Source organism: Panulirus ornatus, chromosome 58 (genome assembly GCF_036320965.1).
Source record: "Panulirus ornatus isolate Po-2019 chromosome 58, ASM3632096v1, whole genome shotgun sequence".
NCBI lineage: Eukaryota > Metazoa > Arthropoda > Malacostraca > Decapoda > Palinuridae > Panulirus > Panulirus ornatus.
In genome coordinates, this window is record NC_092281.1 from 12,010,263 (window position 1) to 12,027,869 (window position 17,607).

The 17,607-nt window shown below is 35.3% G+C and overlaps 1 protein-coding gene across 1 annotated transcript in view; it reads left to right on the top strand.

Annotated features, from left to right (window-relative positions):
- The window catches only part of btv (dynein cytoplasmic heavy chain beethoven), a 122,622-nt gene that overhangs the window by 96,519 nt on the left and 8,496 nt on the right, over nt 1-17,607 (top strand). Inside the window, exons 49-56 of the mRNA XM_071695629.1 lie at nt 1,396-1,532; nt 1,798-1,883; nt 2,927-3,090; nt 4,161-4,319; nt 7,025-7,264; nt 9,024-9,179; nt 10,596-10,715; nt 10,981-11,185. Of these exons, the coding sequence (XP_071551730.1) occupies nt 1,396-1,532; nt 1,798-1,883; nt 2,927-3,090; nt 4,161-4,319; nt 7,025-7,264; nt 9,024-9,179; nt 10,596-10,715; nt 10,981-11,185 (1,267 nt within the window). The remainder of the gene's footprint in view (nt 1-1,395; nt 1,533-1,797; nt 1,884-2,926; nt 3,091-4,160; nt 4,320-7,024; nt 7,265-9,023; nt 9,180-10,595; nt 10,716-10,980; nt 11,186-17,607) is intronic.

Consider the following 17,607-nt stretch of genomic DNA (forward strand, 5'->3'; position numbering starts at 1 on the left):
CAGTAAGAGGTATATTATCCACAGGCTTTAAAAGTTTATAAGCCTATGGTGATTAACTCTGAGTTTGATGCTAAAGTTGTTGTCAGCTAAATAAAGTTGCTTGCAGTGTCTCAATTCACTTCAAACAGGTAATTTTTACCAATGGGCTCTTCATCATTAAAATAATTTTTTAGTTATTCTTTCTTTATTTTTGCCTTTGAATAAGATGTATACTGCAGACAGATTTTGAAAGTTTAATATGATTTATTGGAAGGAAGAGGCATATGATAAACAAAATTCATCAGTAAACCCCAAGTACTATAATGAATGTATAAAGTTACAGGAAAAATGCAAGAGAAAGCTAAGAAGACCTTAGTTTACCTTACCTTCCTACTCCAGGAATCCCCTCTGTCTTTATGAGGCTCCTCATGTTCTTCAAGTACCTCTAATATTAAACAAGAATTAGTGTCCAGCACTTCAGGATTCTTGTAGGAACTTATTCCCTTTAGACTGATCATTCATAGCCATTGATTTTGCTTAGTAGTGGGTTCAGGTCTTTTGGTGTTTTTAGGAAAAAAGTTTTTCCTGTTGCTCTATTCCAGGGGCCTTGTGTTTTGCCTTGAAATTTGTGTTCCTGAATATGATATTGTTCTTGAGATTAACAAAGACCTAGGTGGTTTTCAAGCAGTTGGTCATGGTGTTTTTCCTCTAGACTGACCTAGTATATGTTAAGGAGAGGTTTATTTTGTAGTAATGACTAAGTAATGTTTCATCACCCATAATCTTGTCTTTACAGTGAAGAGGTATATAGTTCTATAGTTAATAATCCCAGTGCATGAAATTAGTTTAGAATCTGTGAAAACTAATTTTTGGTGAGTTATTGACTCCAAGACATTGACCTGCTGGTTTGACAGCTTGATCATTATGAGAAATGCCATGTGTTTGACATATTTTGGATGTTGATTATTGATTGACAGAGCTACCAATCCTGTCCCATTTTGATTGTGAATGCATTACATCATTTTTAAGGTTTATTGGTGTGTTGATATCTAGTATGGCTAAAGCAGGCCAGAGCATGAAGCAAGCAATTTCTTAAATGAAATATTTTCTTAATAGAGAAGTCATTTTTTCCATTTTCAAAAAATCTTTAATAATTAATTCTTTTAGTTGTTGCAACACATAGCAAATATAATGTAGTGTTATTAGATTGTCCATCTATATTGTATTAAAATGTGAATTGAAAATATAAAGATTTTCCCACTCAAAAAAGGTCCAGAATACTTTGGTCCATCATTAAAAGAGTTATGCATCTAATTGTTAATTTATTCTGATGATGATTTCTAAATGAATCAATTTTGGCTCAGATATTTTTTGTTCTTTCAGAAAATATTAGAAATAAATCTTTTTTTATCACAGAATGGAATGAGACCTTTCCTAATTGACCCATCCTCACGTGCTACTGCTTGGCTTCGTGAACATCTCCGAGGACATACAGTGGAAATCACAACCCAGCAAGATCCAAAGTTTGCTACTACACTTGAATTAGCTGTAAGGTGAAGTTCTATTGGATTGTGAGAAGAGGCCTGTAGATAAGAATTAGTTATTAATAATAGACTTTATTCAACATTTTCAGGATCATGAAGTTCGGTTTAAGCTGTAGATATATCATATTTTTGTTATGTGTCTTACAAAATGCTGAATTCTCTCATCATCAGATTCATCATTCTTTCTCTCTCTTTCATATTTGCATTTGTTTTAATTTGTAGAACAAGGTTTAGAATGTAACATTTACTGACATATGCTTGTAATGGTTGGCAGATTTGGAAAGACCCTTATTATCCAGGAGGTTGATAAGGTTGAGCCACTGCTTTTTCCACTGCTTAGAGGAGATCTCATTAGTCAAGGTATAGTGTGCTTTTTACTTCTTTGATTCTTGTGTAGTCATTGCTGTGCCTTATTGACCATTAGTTGTACTCTTGTGATTTCATAGTTATGTTTTATCTGCTTTATGTTTATTACATGTGTGTAAGGATTCATCAAGACTAAGCATGACAAGGGCACTTGTTAATGACAGCCCATTCTTGGATGTGCCATTACCGGCACAGGTCAGATATGTGTGATCGTGGTGCCATTCCTGGCCAGGGTGGTCAGTGTGTAAATGCTTCTAGGTGGATGCATGTCTTGTGTAAAATTGGGATGAATTGTTTTATAAAAAAAAAAAAAAATTGAGTGATCAATTCTCTGTGTGAATTTATCAAGTCTCTCTGATTATGTTTATAATGTTTGTGCTTTTTGGCAGGTCAGGCTAGTTCTTCCCTATGTTACTTAATCCCATACTTTATGTTCATTAACTTAGGAGGGTAAAGTTATGTAATCTTTGTACTTTCTATACTTTAAGTTTGCTTTTCATATTCACAGATGCTTTTGGCAGACCTGGACCTCTCTTAAAGTTAGCAAAGCCAAGTACTTTTTGTTCTGCTCAGCCACAATTTTTTTCATTTGTAATGGTATCATGTTTTTAACTTAATCATTCTTATACCTTGAATAGACTGTTATCGTGACTTACCATACAGATTGGACTCAGTAACTCAGTGGAGTTAAATAATTTGTTAGAAACTCCTAGTGTTATCTCAGCTGGTAACTTCCTTGGGTGCTTGACATGAGATAGTCTTTCATGTATAAATGACTATTTTGTAACTTATCTATATCTTCTCTTTCAATGTCTAATTAGATGATATAAGGTGGATGTATCACATGAAATGTACCTATAAATATTCCAGTTCTGTTAGTCATAGTATCAGCAGAATTGCATTATGGACATATGCTGGAGTGATTGGAATAATTGAAAAGAATTGGTAGATTTTGGAGATTATACATGGATCATTCTGTTGCATAGGGTGAGATAGTACATTTGATAGATAAATGGTAAAGTACCAAATATTTTCAGGCCCTCGATATGTTGTTCAACTGGGGGATAAAACTCTTGACTACAATGAAAACTTCCGCTTGTTCTTAGCCACTCGTAGCCCTACTCCTGAACTGCCACCCAATGCAATGTCAGTTCTAACTTCAGTCAATTTCACCACCACACGAGCTGGATTAACAGGACAGGTAAGCAAGGTGAAGAGTCATGAATGAGGTGTCCATAAAATCACTATCCACACAGTCAGACAGATCATCACCAAATAATTCATGATCATCTGCCTAGTACTCTAAACCTTGCTAAAAGTCACTCAAGTTTTCTTCATAGAAAACTCATGCCAATGTGTTTTCATTAACATAGCTGGAGGATGACTGACTGTGAGAAGAAAATATCACACACTGCCTCCATAACCACATAGTACATGGCCTTAAAATTAAAGCATGGAAATTGATTGTTACCCAGCATACATAAATATCTATCTGGAGGTTAAAGTTGCTTCTCTATTCAAAGGTCATTAATCTTTACTTCTTATTTTTTAGCACTTGCTTTGGCCTTGTAAATAGATTGCTAATTATGATTATGCTTTTGGGAATGACTCCTGAAATTGTTTTCTAGAGATTGTTAGGAGTTGCCTTAAAACTTATGTCATAACTTCTCTCATGTTAAACTTACTGTCTTTTGTGTGACAGTCAGATGGCTGGCTGGAGTATGTTTAAAGAATTAGAAATAATCTTGAACTCCAGAGGCTTCCTCTTACACAAATACGCTGTTCTTCCCATTTATCCCTGTCCATAAGCATGTCACTTTTTATGATTGATATGGTCATAGCATTGATGAAGGTAGAATGTTAGCTCTGTTTGGATATGGAATGTATGCTAATTGGTGATTGAATTGTAGTTAGCCAGATGGTATCTGTCTCATTTCCTTTTCTGTGTGAATATTTTGTCAATCATCTAAGGTATTTCTGATCTACTGTTACAAGCTTTTGCAATGTCTGATGTTATGTCATTGATAAATCATGTTTTTTAACATATCTTTGCTTTGAATGATTGTTTTGTGATATACACAGTAATCACTGAATGCAGAGGAGAGAGAGAGAGAGAGAGAAGAGAGAGAGAGAGAGGACCAAGATTTTTTTTATGATGTTTCTTTCATTGTTTTCTTAATCTTCTCCATCTAAAAGTAATTGAAAAAGATAACTTTAGTTGTAGACATACAGATAAGTTTAAAAGGATACAAATAAATTTCCCTTCCCCAGCTTTTGGCAGCAACACTGCAGGTAGAGAAGCCTGAATTGGAGGTACGGAGGACAGACCTTCTACGACAGGAGGAGGACCTAAAAATACAGTTGGTGACTTTAGAAGAACAACTTTTGACAACTCTTGCAGAATCACAAGGCAATATCTTGGAGAATAAGGTGTGATTACATGATACCTACACAGCTTTCCATGGTTTACCCCAGACGCTTCACATGCCTTGCTTCAATCCACTGACAGCACGTCAACCCCTGTATACCACATGACTCCACTTCACTCTATTTCTTGCCCTCCTTTCACCCTCCTGCATGTTCAGGCCCCGATCACACAAAATCTTTTTCACTCCATCTTTCCACCTCCAATTTGGTCTCCCTCTTCTCCTCGTTCCCTCCACCTCCGACACATATATCCTCTTGGTCAATCTCTCCTCACTCATTCTCTCCATGTGCCCAAACCATTTCAAAACACCCTCTTCTGCTCTCTCAACCACGCTCTTTTTATTTCCACACATCTCTCTTACCCTTACGTTACTTACTCGATCAAACCACCTCACACCACACATTGTCCTCAAACATCTCATTTCCAGCACATCCATCCTCCTGCGCACATCTCTATCCATAGCCCACGCCTCGCAACCATACAACATTGTTGGAACCACTATTCCCTCAAACATACCCATTTTTGCTTTCCGAGATAGTGTTCTCGACTTCCACACATTTTTCAAGGCTCCCAAAATTTTCGCCCCCTCCCCCACCCTATGATCCACTTCCGCTTCCATGATATATTATAATAACTATTTCTGAACTATAGTAGATTTGCATCGACCTCATCACCAATAATCGTATGTCATGCTGTTTACTTTAGTTGATAATACAATAATAGAACCCACTGTTACTAATGTTGTATGACTATGAATGATCGAAAATACATTATTTTCATGATATGATTAATAGGAAATGTTTTGTATTAGTATCTTCTCATGAAGCTATATAATGGCAGTCCTTGCTTAACATCATTCTTATTAATGTTGCTCTACATTTATGTCATTAGAAAAATTAGGAAGTATTGTATTTTCAATATAAAGAGATAAGAAAATGATTTTTAAAATTTACACCAAAATGTGCCAACAGGCAACAGGATTTGACAAGTCATCTGAACAGTATTCAGGGTAGCATTTCTTCCTCCTAACACATGCTCCTTGCTGCATCTTATGCATCAAGGAGTTATAGCCATATTTAAGGCTTTTTATGTAAATTGCACCCTCCCTCACCTCATCAGAGAGATAGACAATGTAAGTGTAATTAAGCCAACAGCAAGAAGATTCTATTTCGGTTATAACATCTTGAAAGCCATTGACAGTATTAGCAAGTCACTGCAGTAAGTTAAGCAATTGAATATGAATTGTGTGGGGGAAAATTTGGCTGGAATGTGTCCTTATCTTTCAAAGAGTGCTAAGAATTCAGTACAACGTTTTGGGAAGATCAAACAAGTTGGATTTGACAATGCAGAATAGGTGGATGTGGTGGAGTTGCGTGAGTCCCAATTAAAGGACTTGCCTAATGAAGATCTTAAGCAGCTAGAACAAGAGTGAGATGGGGAAAAGGCTGTAGCTGTTGAGATGCCACTCACTTGAACATTCACAGCAAACAGATTATGAGAGGCCTTCAGTTTTAAAGAGAAAGTAATGGCCATCTTCAGTGAGGATGATCCTAACAGAGAATGCACCGCCATAGTTAACTGGATTATAATGAATGGCATCACCTCCTACGAGTAGTTGTATTAGGAGAAGAAAAAGAAAATTGTCCACCAGTCCTTGTATGGATATTTTAGATATCCAGAGAAGAGCCAAGGGGAAGAAGCAGACAGTCCTACCCCTTTATCTATGTAACTCCACCACTTACCACCCCACCCGCCCAGTACAAATTTAGCATAGTACCTGTGGTAGTAGGTGTCATTTGATTAATATTAATTTCTTTGTATATTCAGAGGAGTATGTTTATTGAAGTATAACAAAATGGTTTTTGGTTCTTATTTGATACATACTGGAAGGTATTTTGATTATAAGCTAGGCATGGCAATAAAACCCCATGTACACTATTAAATCTATGGTATGGTAAGTTTTGCTTAACATTACTTCACTTGACCTGTTGCATATGTGTAATGATGTTTTACTATTTTTCCTTTACGGCTGTAACATATATGATCAGAATTCTTGAGTCACCCTCCTTTGCCTTGAGGCAAGATACATGCTTATAGTGACATCCCACGCAATGTTTCAAGATCTTAAGCATACTTGCTTTCATTCACTGATAAGTCTCTCTGACACTATCAGGGAGGCCTGAAAAATATTCTTGTCCTTTTGTTATATAGTAATTTGTGAAGCTAATGAAAAACATCAGTAATTATATTTGTTTGTGAAAAAAAAGTTTCCAGAAATACCACACATCTCACTGTTTACACCTGATGGTACACTTGGGATACCTCATGTGCCTAGCATCAGAGCAGCACATTCAAGGATGTATAGCACATGTACCCAATTTTTCACCTTGTTGAGTTGCACATCATTATATTTAGAAAATTATGTTCTCTCTAACCTTAATGACAAGATTATGGGAATGTCTCAGAATATTTGAAATCCTCGAGGACACTGAGCGCACAATGTACTTTTGGACTGATGGAACAAAAGAGTGATTATTTCACTTTTTAGAAATGCATCTCTGGAGTTAAGCAAGGACTAGCATTATTTTACTGTCAGTCATGAATGGTCTTTCTAGGACTGAATGTATCATCTTTGTTTTCCTTTTCATAAAAGCATTTTTGATCTACTATACATAATGTACCATTACTTCATTAATAATTTTTTCAGGAACTGCTGGCATCATTAGAGCAAGCCAAATCCAGTGCAGCCACAATTGAATCATCACTAAAGGAGTCAGTTCATCTCCAAGAATCTCTTGAAAATGAACGCAAAGCTTACTTGCCCCTTGCACAAGCTGCTGCCAATCTGTACTTTGTAATATCAGATCTCTCCAAGCTTAACAACATGTATCGCTTCAGTCTGAATGCTTTCCATAATCTTTTCCACAAGGCTTTACAGTCACCTCAGGTAACAGCTGTTTATTTCACTTTTGATATGGCAGTCCCTTGTTTGCTTCATGTGATTATTCTTCAGTCATTAGGAATACTTTTGGTGGTTAAAGGGAATACATGAAAAAATTTCACTTTCAGGCTACTCTTGTTATCATAATAATGATAATAATGATAATGATAATAATGATAATAATAATGATGATAATGATAATAATGATAATTATGATTATGATAATAATACTTATCTATTTTTTTGTTTTACTTCATCACTGTTTCCTGTATTAGTGAAGTAGTGCCAGGAAACAGACGAAGAAAGAGGAAGGAGCCAATTGAGAATTTTTCCTTTAGATCTCAGTTATTTGTTCTTGACACTGCCTTACTTATGCAGGAAAAAACAAACATGTATGGAAGAAGAGATTATTATTATTATTTATTTATATGTATTTATTATACTTTGTCGTCTCCCGCGTTATTATTATCATTATTATTATTATTATTATTATTATTATTATTATTATTATTATTATTATCACTAGAAAGGAGGGAGGATTTGAAAATCTTCCCCTCCTATATTATTAATCTCCAAATGAAGGAACACAGGAAGAGATAGATAAGAAAAATAAGAATTTTATCCTGGAAGGCTTATTTTTATGTTCATGACATTTCCTTGCTGAGGCAGTAAACAGTGAATAGGTAAAAAAGAAAGAGTATTATTATTTTTGTCATTACAATGATTTTTCTTCTTTTTTATATTCTTTATTATTAAGCTTTATGCATTTAACATGGATAAAGCAGTAGCTGTTCATTTATGCCTCATTTACATAAGATGAATAATCCTGAAATGAGGATGAATGTCTTGTTCCAACAGTGTTATTCCTATTTACGTGTGATGTGAGGTAACCCATTTCTATCAGGGGAATAAAATTCCTTTTTCTTTAACAAGTAAGAGCATAATGTGATATGTTCAAAAATAAAATGATAAATATGAATAACATCAAAGTAAGTGTGAGAACTTATGAATTGGTTCTTTCGTCCTAGTATACCTCATTGATTATGAATACAACTTGGTAATTTTGCACTTTTCCTGTGAAACCATTTAACTCTTCAGTAACGGCTTTGATTGCACTATGGCTCTCATTACTTACTTTTTAAGCAAGAAAAAATTGTCAAACATCTCATTTCAGGACATCATTCTGGCACATCTAACCATAGACGTCACTGCAAGCTCATGATTGAACCACTATTTTACCACTTCAATTAATGCCGCTCACATTTTTCAAAGGTCCAATCGCTCTATGTTTCGCTTCATTGGTTCGCATGCTGACCCGAATCCACTCCAGAATGTAAATACACTATCTTTTTTATCCATTCAAAGATCAATTAATTCTTGGACCTACTGACTGACCCAATAACCTGCTCTTATTCACATTTCATAACTTTTTTTGCCCCTTTCACTTTATATAGTCACAGCTTCTGCAGTTTGCTAATGAATCAGTCACCAGGTGGTAATAATAAATTCAGTTACTGATATGGATGCATTAATATTAATATTGTTGTTAATGATGTTTATATTGATGTTAAGGTTAATGGTGCCCATATTTTAATAAGTGTTTTTGAATTGGTTGTTCGTCAGTAATACCTCATTGTTTTATGGAATCAACTGGAAATTTTGCAGTTCTCCTGCTGTACATTTACTGCTTCAGTAAGGCTGATGCATAGGGCATCTCATATTATCTTTTTAAGGCAAGAAAAAAATGAAATACATTTACTTATAGGATGGAAGTGGCACAGATCAACGCATAAGATCACTGCAAAGGGCTCTGATTGACCTGGTTTACACTTACATTAGCCGCTCACTGTTCAAAGCAGATCGTCTTATGTTTGCCTTACATTTGGTGCATGGCATGTACTCAGAACTTTTCCAAAAGAATGTAAGTATCACTGAATCTTTTTTATATCATTTTCAAAGATAATTAATTCAATAGGATGTGCAGACAAAACTGCATAGTGCACAATTTCATGAAATTTTTTTTGCATGGGTCTTTTCATTTATATAAGATACACAGTTTATGGCTGTAGCTATTGATATAAAGTCACATGTGGATAGATAATAAGACACATATACATATGAATATTATCCCTAGGGATAGGGGAGAAAGAATACTTCCCACATATTCCCTGCCATCATACAATGTAGTAAAGTTTTGTATACTCTGCATAAATAATTTCATCTGTTATTTCAAACCATTCATTTATTCTGTTTCATTGCGCTACCTTGCTGACATGGCAGGCGGCAGTTAGGTATGATAATGATATAACTATAAAAGTACTTCTTTACATCTTTTCTAACAACTTTGTAGAGTTTTATATATTGTAACTTCCAGCAGGGTAATGCAGTTTGATTATGGTTTCAGAAAATAGGTCCATTCAGACATCTTTTAACCTATCATATTTTGTCTCCAGTTCTGTCCATTGTTTCTGTTATTCATTTGTGTCTACAGTCATTTTCAGTCATTCTAATTATTGATTTTTCATTCCTCCATTTTTGTTTCTGTCATTGTCTCTTCTCATTATTCCTGGTAGGTTTAGAAATTTCCACTAATCCCCCACTATTTCTTGCAGCAAAGGATATGTTTGTGTGGGGTAATAGTGGATGGTAATTTGTGTCATATTGCATCAAGATAGTATTATTTTCTTTTTGTTTAGTAAATCTTTTCAAGGAAAATAATTTTTTGCACAGAAGAGGGGTCCTGCAGAAAAGCTGAATACTAAAGATTGGTTTCATTAGTATAGAAACATAATTCTGAAGCAACATTAAATCTATTAAAAGTTGAAAATTCATGATATTTGTCGTTTTGGTAGCACATGTAGGGGAAGGAAGTTTAAGTAGAAGTAATTATCTGTTCAAAGGAAATATAGAATGGAGTAAGAAGTGGCTTATCAAGGAAACAAGGGAGTTCACTCTTGATACATATACATATTTCAGAAATGAATACAAATGAAATATGTATGACTGAAATGAGCGGTGACGCAAGTTAAAGGTGGATGTAAGTTTTGTGTATGGATGGAATACGTTTGATTCATGGTGAAATGTAGATATAAGAGATGAAGGTAGTTACAGTGTTTGGTGAAGATTTAATTTTTACCATTCTCATTTTGAACACAAAACAGTTCAAGGGATTTTCGTAGATTTTTCAGAATGAAAATGAATAAGCAGTTTTCCTTCCAAGGCATTGAGAGAAGACAGATTGCTTTGTTGAATAAGAGCTTTCTGGGTTGGGTTCACTAAACGGATAAGAATTTGAAGACAATGTGAGTAGATTTGTGTAGTACATTTCACATTTCAGGAATGGGAGGCCCTCACCGGTCAACTTGTAACAGATGTACGAGTAGATGTAACAGAAATCAAGGAAGCCCTTCCAAAGTGGATTGATGAGGAACGTTCTTTTGCTGTTGCTTTGTTGAAAGTTAGTTGAAATTTTGTTTTTCTGTTAACCTTCATGAATACTATACGAAATGAAAAAGAATCATATGTGCTGTACATACTGAAAAATAGTTTTAAAGTATTGTATTTAGGATATTTTTCATAAATTCTTTTATCACATTTGATCTTGAATGATGAATTTCCAAAGGTGATGATTGATTTACATTGTAGTATACAAGTTTCTAAATGCCTCCAGATATGATTGCAGTGTATGATATTGACGTATATACATCTTCTTTAATTGACAGCAAACATTCCCAGCCTTGTTTGAGATGCTGCATTTAAATGATCTGTCAATGTGGTCTGGCTTTGCTAGATCTAGCCATTGTGAAATTGATATCCCAGTTCAGCTCAACCAAAAGCTTTCTGGATTCCAACAGCTGCTTATTATTCAGGCTATAAGACCTGACCGTCTCCAGTCTGCAATGGTCAACTTTGCATCTAGGGCGCTAGGTCAGTAATACTGAAATGATATCTTTAAGATTCCTGGTTTTGTTGAATGCTATGATGCCACTACTGAATGAGACCAAGTTTAAACTCTAATTAAGATGATATTTGTTATATGTTTAGAGGACACCACAACATTGATGCAATATCTTATCCAGGATTCAGTGAGGTGGAGTGAAAACCTGGCCATTTTCATATATACTCTTATTTATTTACTATCTATCTATCTATATCTTTGACACCCTTTATATATATATTGTTAGTATGAATTATTTACTTCTTAGTAAATTCTGTCTTCATTATTTTCAGGCACCACTAGTCATATGTTCTGTGTTTCTTCTACAGAGTACTATTTATCCTGACCCATATTATTTATAATTCTCTGTGTGACATAAGCTGCAAATACACATAATCATTACAGTAATATCAAATTATTTGTAAAGAGAACCAGTACACTGAAGCAGCACTACAATGATGTACTAATTGTTTGTGTCCACAAGCAAACTTTCAGGATGCCCTAACAGGACAAATTCACCATCCAGAAACCGCTTTCTCTTTCATCTCACCCTCATCCCTCCCTAAAAAGCTGTAGGTCATATGTGATTCCTACATTGGCTGGTGTTTGTCCAGGAAGAAAAGGCCCATGTTCTTGTTTGCAAGTGAGATTTTGAGACATACTGGCTGGGTCAAGTTCATCATCCAGACACTTTTATTTTTCATTCCTTCTAACTTCAACCCTTCTTGGAAAGCTGGGTCTGGTCAACCTATGAAGACCAATAAGGCAATCGAAAACCTGATGAAGCAGGGGGTGTTGAAAAACCTATCTGTATTTGGCAATCAGTTGCCTAACTGGTCTTCCAAGGTTGACCAAACCCAGCTTTTCAGGTAGAGATGAGGATGGAGGGAAGAAAAAAAGTCCAGATGGTGAACTCAGCCATATCAGTACATCTTGAAATTTCCCTTGTAGACACTTTTTTCTTGCAAGAATATGGGATTACATACAACATGCACATGACATTTAGTCCCCTCACCTATAACATCTATACAAAAGTGATACACAAACTAAATGTCCTCAGAATAATAACTGGCACCAGATTTGGATGTGATAAGGAATTCCTTACCATCCTGTACAAGCAGTTTATCCATTCCACTACAAACTATACCTCATCTACCTGGTCTTCCACCCTCTCAGAAACAAATATAACAAAGCTACATATCGCAAATTAGAGCACTCAAAACAATAACTGGCTTCTTAGCAACTGCAAGTACTCAATTCTTATATGGTGAAAAAAGATCATCGCAATACAGTGCCACCTTAACATGCTTAGCAGCTAACCACCAACCCCCTAGTGGAAATGTAAAAAGCTTTCCCCTGTCTCACACTTCAGAAATTGTTCACAGTGCTCTATTTTAGGTGTTTTGCAGCTTTATTATATTTGCTTTTGAGAGGGTGGAAGTCCAGGCAGATGAGGCATATTATTATTTCATGATCCCAGGACCCCTTCTCTAGTTCCAAGGCTATGTTACCATCAGTAGCAGGGAAAGAATGGAATCCTTTAGAGTGAGAAGTTCATCAGCAAAATTATGTACTCCAGTGATACAGCCTCGCTGAATTTGACTTTTCACTTGCAAGCAAAAGTCAGGACACCTTCAACAGGGCTGTATCATCCTCAGTGGACAGAGAGGAGGACAGTCTCTACAAGAATTTTCTTACTCCAAAGGAGTCCGTCACTTCCTTGCTTCTCTATGGAGCCCAGATTCAAAGCTGAGCCTCATAATAGGGGTCCTGGGGTGTATGATATTAATGATGATATACCTTACTTTCTCTTACCTTCCTATCCCTGGATCTCCTTGTGTGGAGCTCCAGCAGCACACAGAAAGCTATCTATTTCCTCTGTGTGGGACAACTGGTCGAGAAGTGTAGTAATGTTGTATGATTACTTATTTTTTACTTTATGGGGATGGAGTTTTACACTCATAGTGGGCCCCCTGCTCCATCTCTTGAACATTCTTTATTATCATACTTCTTAAAATATACGTATTCTTTATCTGCATTAGAAATGTCTTCTTTGGGGTAAGAGCAGGAAATTGCTCCCTTTTTTAAGTTCACTTGCATAGCTTAAGTTGCGATAAGAAATTATTGGTATTAATGTGAATTACATACAGAAATATTTGCATGATTCCTCAAAGCAGGTTACCTCTTCACATTGTATCAATCCATTTCTTTTGAAATGCTAGTCTTTCTGAGCACCCCCTTTTGTCCTTCAACATCTTGTCAGATTTAAGTATTTACTCAATTACTTAACCATAAAGTACACTCTCTTCTGATTGTTTTTTCTTATTCTTAGATCTTGTGTTTAAGGTATTATTAAATATTTCTTTATAAGATATTTTTTGGAAGTTTCTATTATGCTATATTTGATGTTTTGTACACGACTTTTTTTTTCTACAAAATTTAGTATTGTTAGCCTGAAAAATCAGTTGGCACTCTTTTCATAGAAAACCACTGCCATTAGATAAGCATAGCACTGTCAGAAGACCTGTTACCTTTAATATCTAATTGATCTCTGATCATGTGTAAATAGCAGTCCTACTTCCTGGTTTATTGAAATTCCTATCTGAATAGTCTCTCTCTCTCTCTTATACCTAACTTAACAAGCAACTTAGCAAATGCATAAACAATATTGTATGGGGAACTCTTATTCTTTTCACAGTTTTTATACTTTTAGTTTTTACTGTAAAGGGCTAACAATTGCTCTCTAGAAAACATTCTTGGTAAATGTTTTGTATTACTCTGGAATTTTCTGGAAACTAGGATGTGCAGAAAAGGATTCTATATAAACGATGTAGAAGAATTATGTGATGCCGTCATAAATATGAGGAGAATAGCTTTTTCGATGTAGGAGAGAGGTAAGATGCTTAAGCAATTGTTTCTTATCCTTGGAAAAGTGAAATGATTATCCATTTTTGTATGCATTTCGTTTTTCATCAGAATTCTTTATATATAATAGTTTTTATCTTTGTTTGCGTGATCCAGGAGAAAAATTCGGTAAATTATTGCACAAGTATAAAAGATATTTTTGTAGGTGCTGTAGTTATTGTTAACATTTGCAATGATCTATGCAGCAGAATTGAACTTTTGTACATCTGGTTTTGATTTAAGCTGAGATGCTATTATTCTGTAAATCACATTTTTGATATTATTCATCCCTTTTGTAGCATTACTTTAATGCAGGGGTTATTTGCCTAGGATTCCTTGCCAGATGACCACATGTTATTTACTCATGGTAATTGGTTGCATAATGATGGGGTGTTTGACCAAGACCTAGCCAAATAGCCATCATGTACGGTAATAAGATTTATTTGTGATTCATCCCTATTTTTATATGCTTTGTGTATGCATCTGATCACTGTTTAAATAATTTGATTTTACTGTATTTATGGGCAGTTTTACCATGTAAATATGTTTGATTCTACCACTGTTTATTAGCAATATAACTTTAATGATTTATAACTTAATAAATCTCATTTCTGATTTTATTCATGACATATGACACACACATTACGTAGTTCATAATACTGAGGTACGTGAATTTCCATAACAGAATATCTCAAGGGATTGACAGAGGCAGTTTGAAGGGTGAAAAGAATTCTTGGACTTATAGGCAGGGCTGCCAAATATAAGTCCAAGGAAATTATATTCACTCTTTACAAATCATAGGTAGTAGCTGGTAGGCAGCTGTCGACTAAGAAGGTATATTACTGGTACAATCTGCCTGGGTATTAGGAAGGTTAGTGATGGCTGTATAGTGAGCCAGCACTCCTGTGGTTGTTAAGTTGCACTCCTCTGACCCATGTAGCTGTCTTTTCTTATACTTCAGCCTCACATGGACTACTGGCATTCTGTCCACGAATGTACAATCTCTCCTTGTTACACATAACAATTGACAACATTTAACTCACACGACTCATTCTACATAACTCTATATTTTCTTGTGGGGAGCACTGTGCACTAGCCCTACCTTTTGGCAAAATGGTAGGAGCAATAGATAGTAAGCAGGAAGATTAGACTGGAGCTGTAAGTTAAAGTAGTTGGAAGGAACATTTGATAGGAATTTAGGTAGAAATAGTAGGTTGGAACACTAGGTAGGAATATTAGGAAGAAGTAGTCAGTAGCAACATTAGGTAGGAGCCCCTGAAAACACTGTACTATAGTTGCCCTGTGCTTGTGGCTTGTTGAGGGTGAGGCACTAAAGGTAAAGAAGTGGCACTGGAGTTCACCAGTTATGGGGACTCTTTAACTATGAACATCTTGAGGGAGTTCCTGAAAAAAATGGACATCAGAGAAATAGATTGATACTTTACAAGTCACTGATTCATCACCAGTTTGCATATTTTGTTTACTTTTGGTCATCCTACTTGAAAAAAGACCTAGATAGAGTGGAGAGAGTACAAAGGCAAGCTTCCGAGATGATTCCTGAATTGAGAAACAAATCCTATGAGAGCACAGTAAGCAACTTAAACCTGTTTAACTTTGGAAAGAGGGTAAGAGGTGATTTGATAGAGCTATTCAAAATTATCAAGGAAGTTGATCATTTGATATAACAAGGTTCTTGAGGATAGATTCATTGGATTTCGCTTGCAGTAATGGTTACACCTTCATGGGCAAATGTTTCACCTCAAATGAGGCATGAGGTGAAATACTTATTCTTCAAGAGATTGTTGATATATGGAACGATTTACAAGTCCTAGTGGTTGAAAGCAGTACCATAGATGCATTTAGGAACATACTTGATAAATAGTTCGCTTCAGATCTATTCCTGTCATTACTTGCTCCTCCTTAGTTACATTATAAATTTACAGTACCTCACTTTGAAATGTCTATGATATTTTACTATACCACCCTGATCTACGAATCTCAGATCTCTTCCTCTGTCACAAACAGCCTTTTTATTCCTTTGTATCAATACACAAGCCAATATTGCATAAAGTTGTATCATTGCTTACAGTTTAGTGCCTTTGGCTCTTTGGTGTACTTTCCCTGATAGAGAATTCAGTGCAGAATAAAAATGCTTCAGATCTCAGGGTCATATTGATGTTGATATAGTAGAGGTGTCGCCATTGTAACTGCTTATCCTAAACTCCTGCCAGATAATCATCAGTTAGTTAACCAGGGATTGTTAATGAACCTTAGCCAATAGTAAAGTCATATTTTTCCCCTTATTTGGTACACTGGGAAAAATCTTTGGGAATTTACCTTTGATTCTTTAGTTACCTTAATTTTGTAATTTCTTTAGATAGCTTCCTCATTTCATACAAAGAAAACCAGACTGAGTCTGTTCATCATTCTGAGGTCTACTTGATATTTGACCTGTCTTGGTTCACTCATTTCCTGTCCATTCTATTCATGTGATCACTTCTTCCGAAGAGCCTCCTACTTCAGCTGTGCTTCTAGTGCAGTTTACTCTTTCCCAATCTGATTTTAAGCACAATATCACATATTTAGCACAGTAACAACAATGCACTTCAATAGTTCTGCAGTAGAGTATCAGTGATGAATTAGAAGGAACATAGGACCTTTTGAATTTTTGACCTAGGAACCATCCCCAGTCAAATGCTTGATGGTTATATGCCCAGGGTTTAGGAGGTACCAGCACAATGATGGTATATACACTACATTGACTTCAGCATGACCCTGTGACCAGAAGTATTTTTATTCACAGCTGAATTTTCTCTCAGGGAAGCTATACTAAAGATTGAAGGACACTAAATTGTAAACAATGATAGACTCATAGTGCAATATTGGCTAGTGTAAGACAGCCCATTTAGATATTCTTTACAAACATTCATGTGTCTCAGTATTATGACCTATTAAATGTGTTTCAGATACCATTAAAAATAACAGTCAACATGTTTACTGAGGTATCAGCTATTACAGTTGTTTTGCTGATAGAATTGAACATACTCACATGGTAAAATCATTCGCAAATACAATAATCCTGGTTAGAGAGCCCATGGTTATTCAGCCAGTAATCCCAAGCAAATAACCACTTTGATTATTTAAATTAAAAAAAGGATTTTATGCTTTTAATTCATTTTGGAAAAGTATTACACGCTTTTACACCCACCAGTATCGGAATCTGTATATCATGAATGTTTTTGCATGAACTGTAAAATTGTAGACATATAAATGTATCTTTATCATTAACTCGGTTCCCAGTGTTATGGGATGGATCATGCACATACTTTTATAAATTTCTATATCGTACATTATGATGTGATGAAAAATCAAAAATGTCTACAAAGTTTCTCCTCAGTTCCTGTATGTACCCGTGTAACTGTTAAGATTTTGAGACAAACGTTTTAGTCACGAATAACATTTCCAAGAGGTTGAAATGCATGGCCGGTAGGAGTCCAAAAAACTTAAG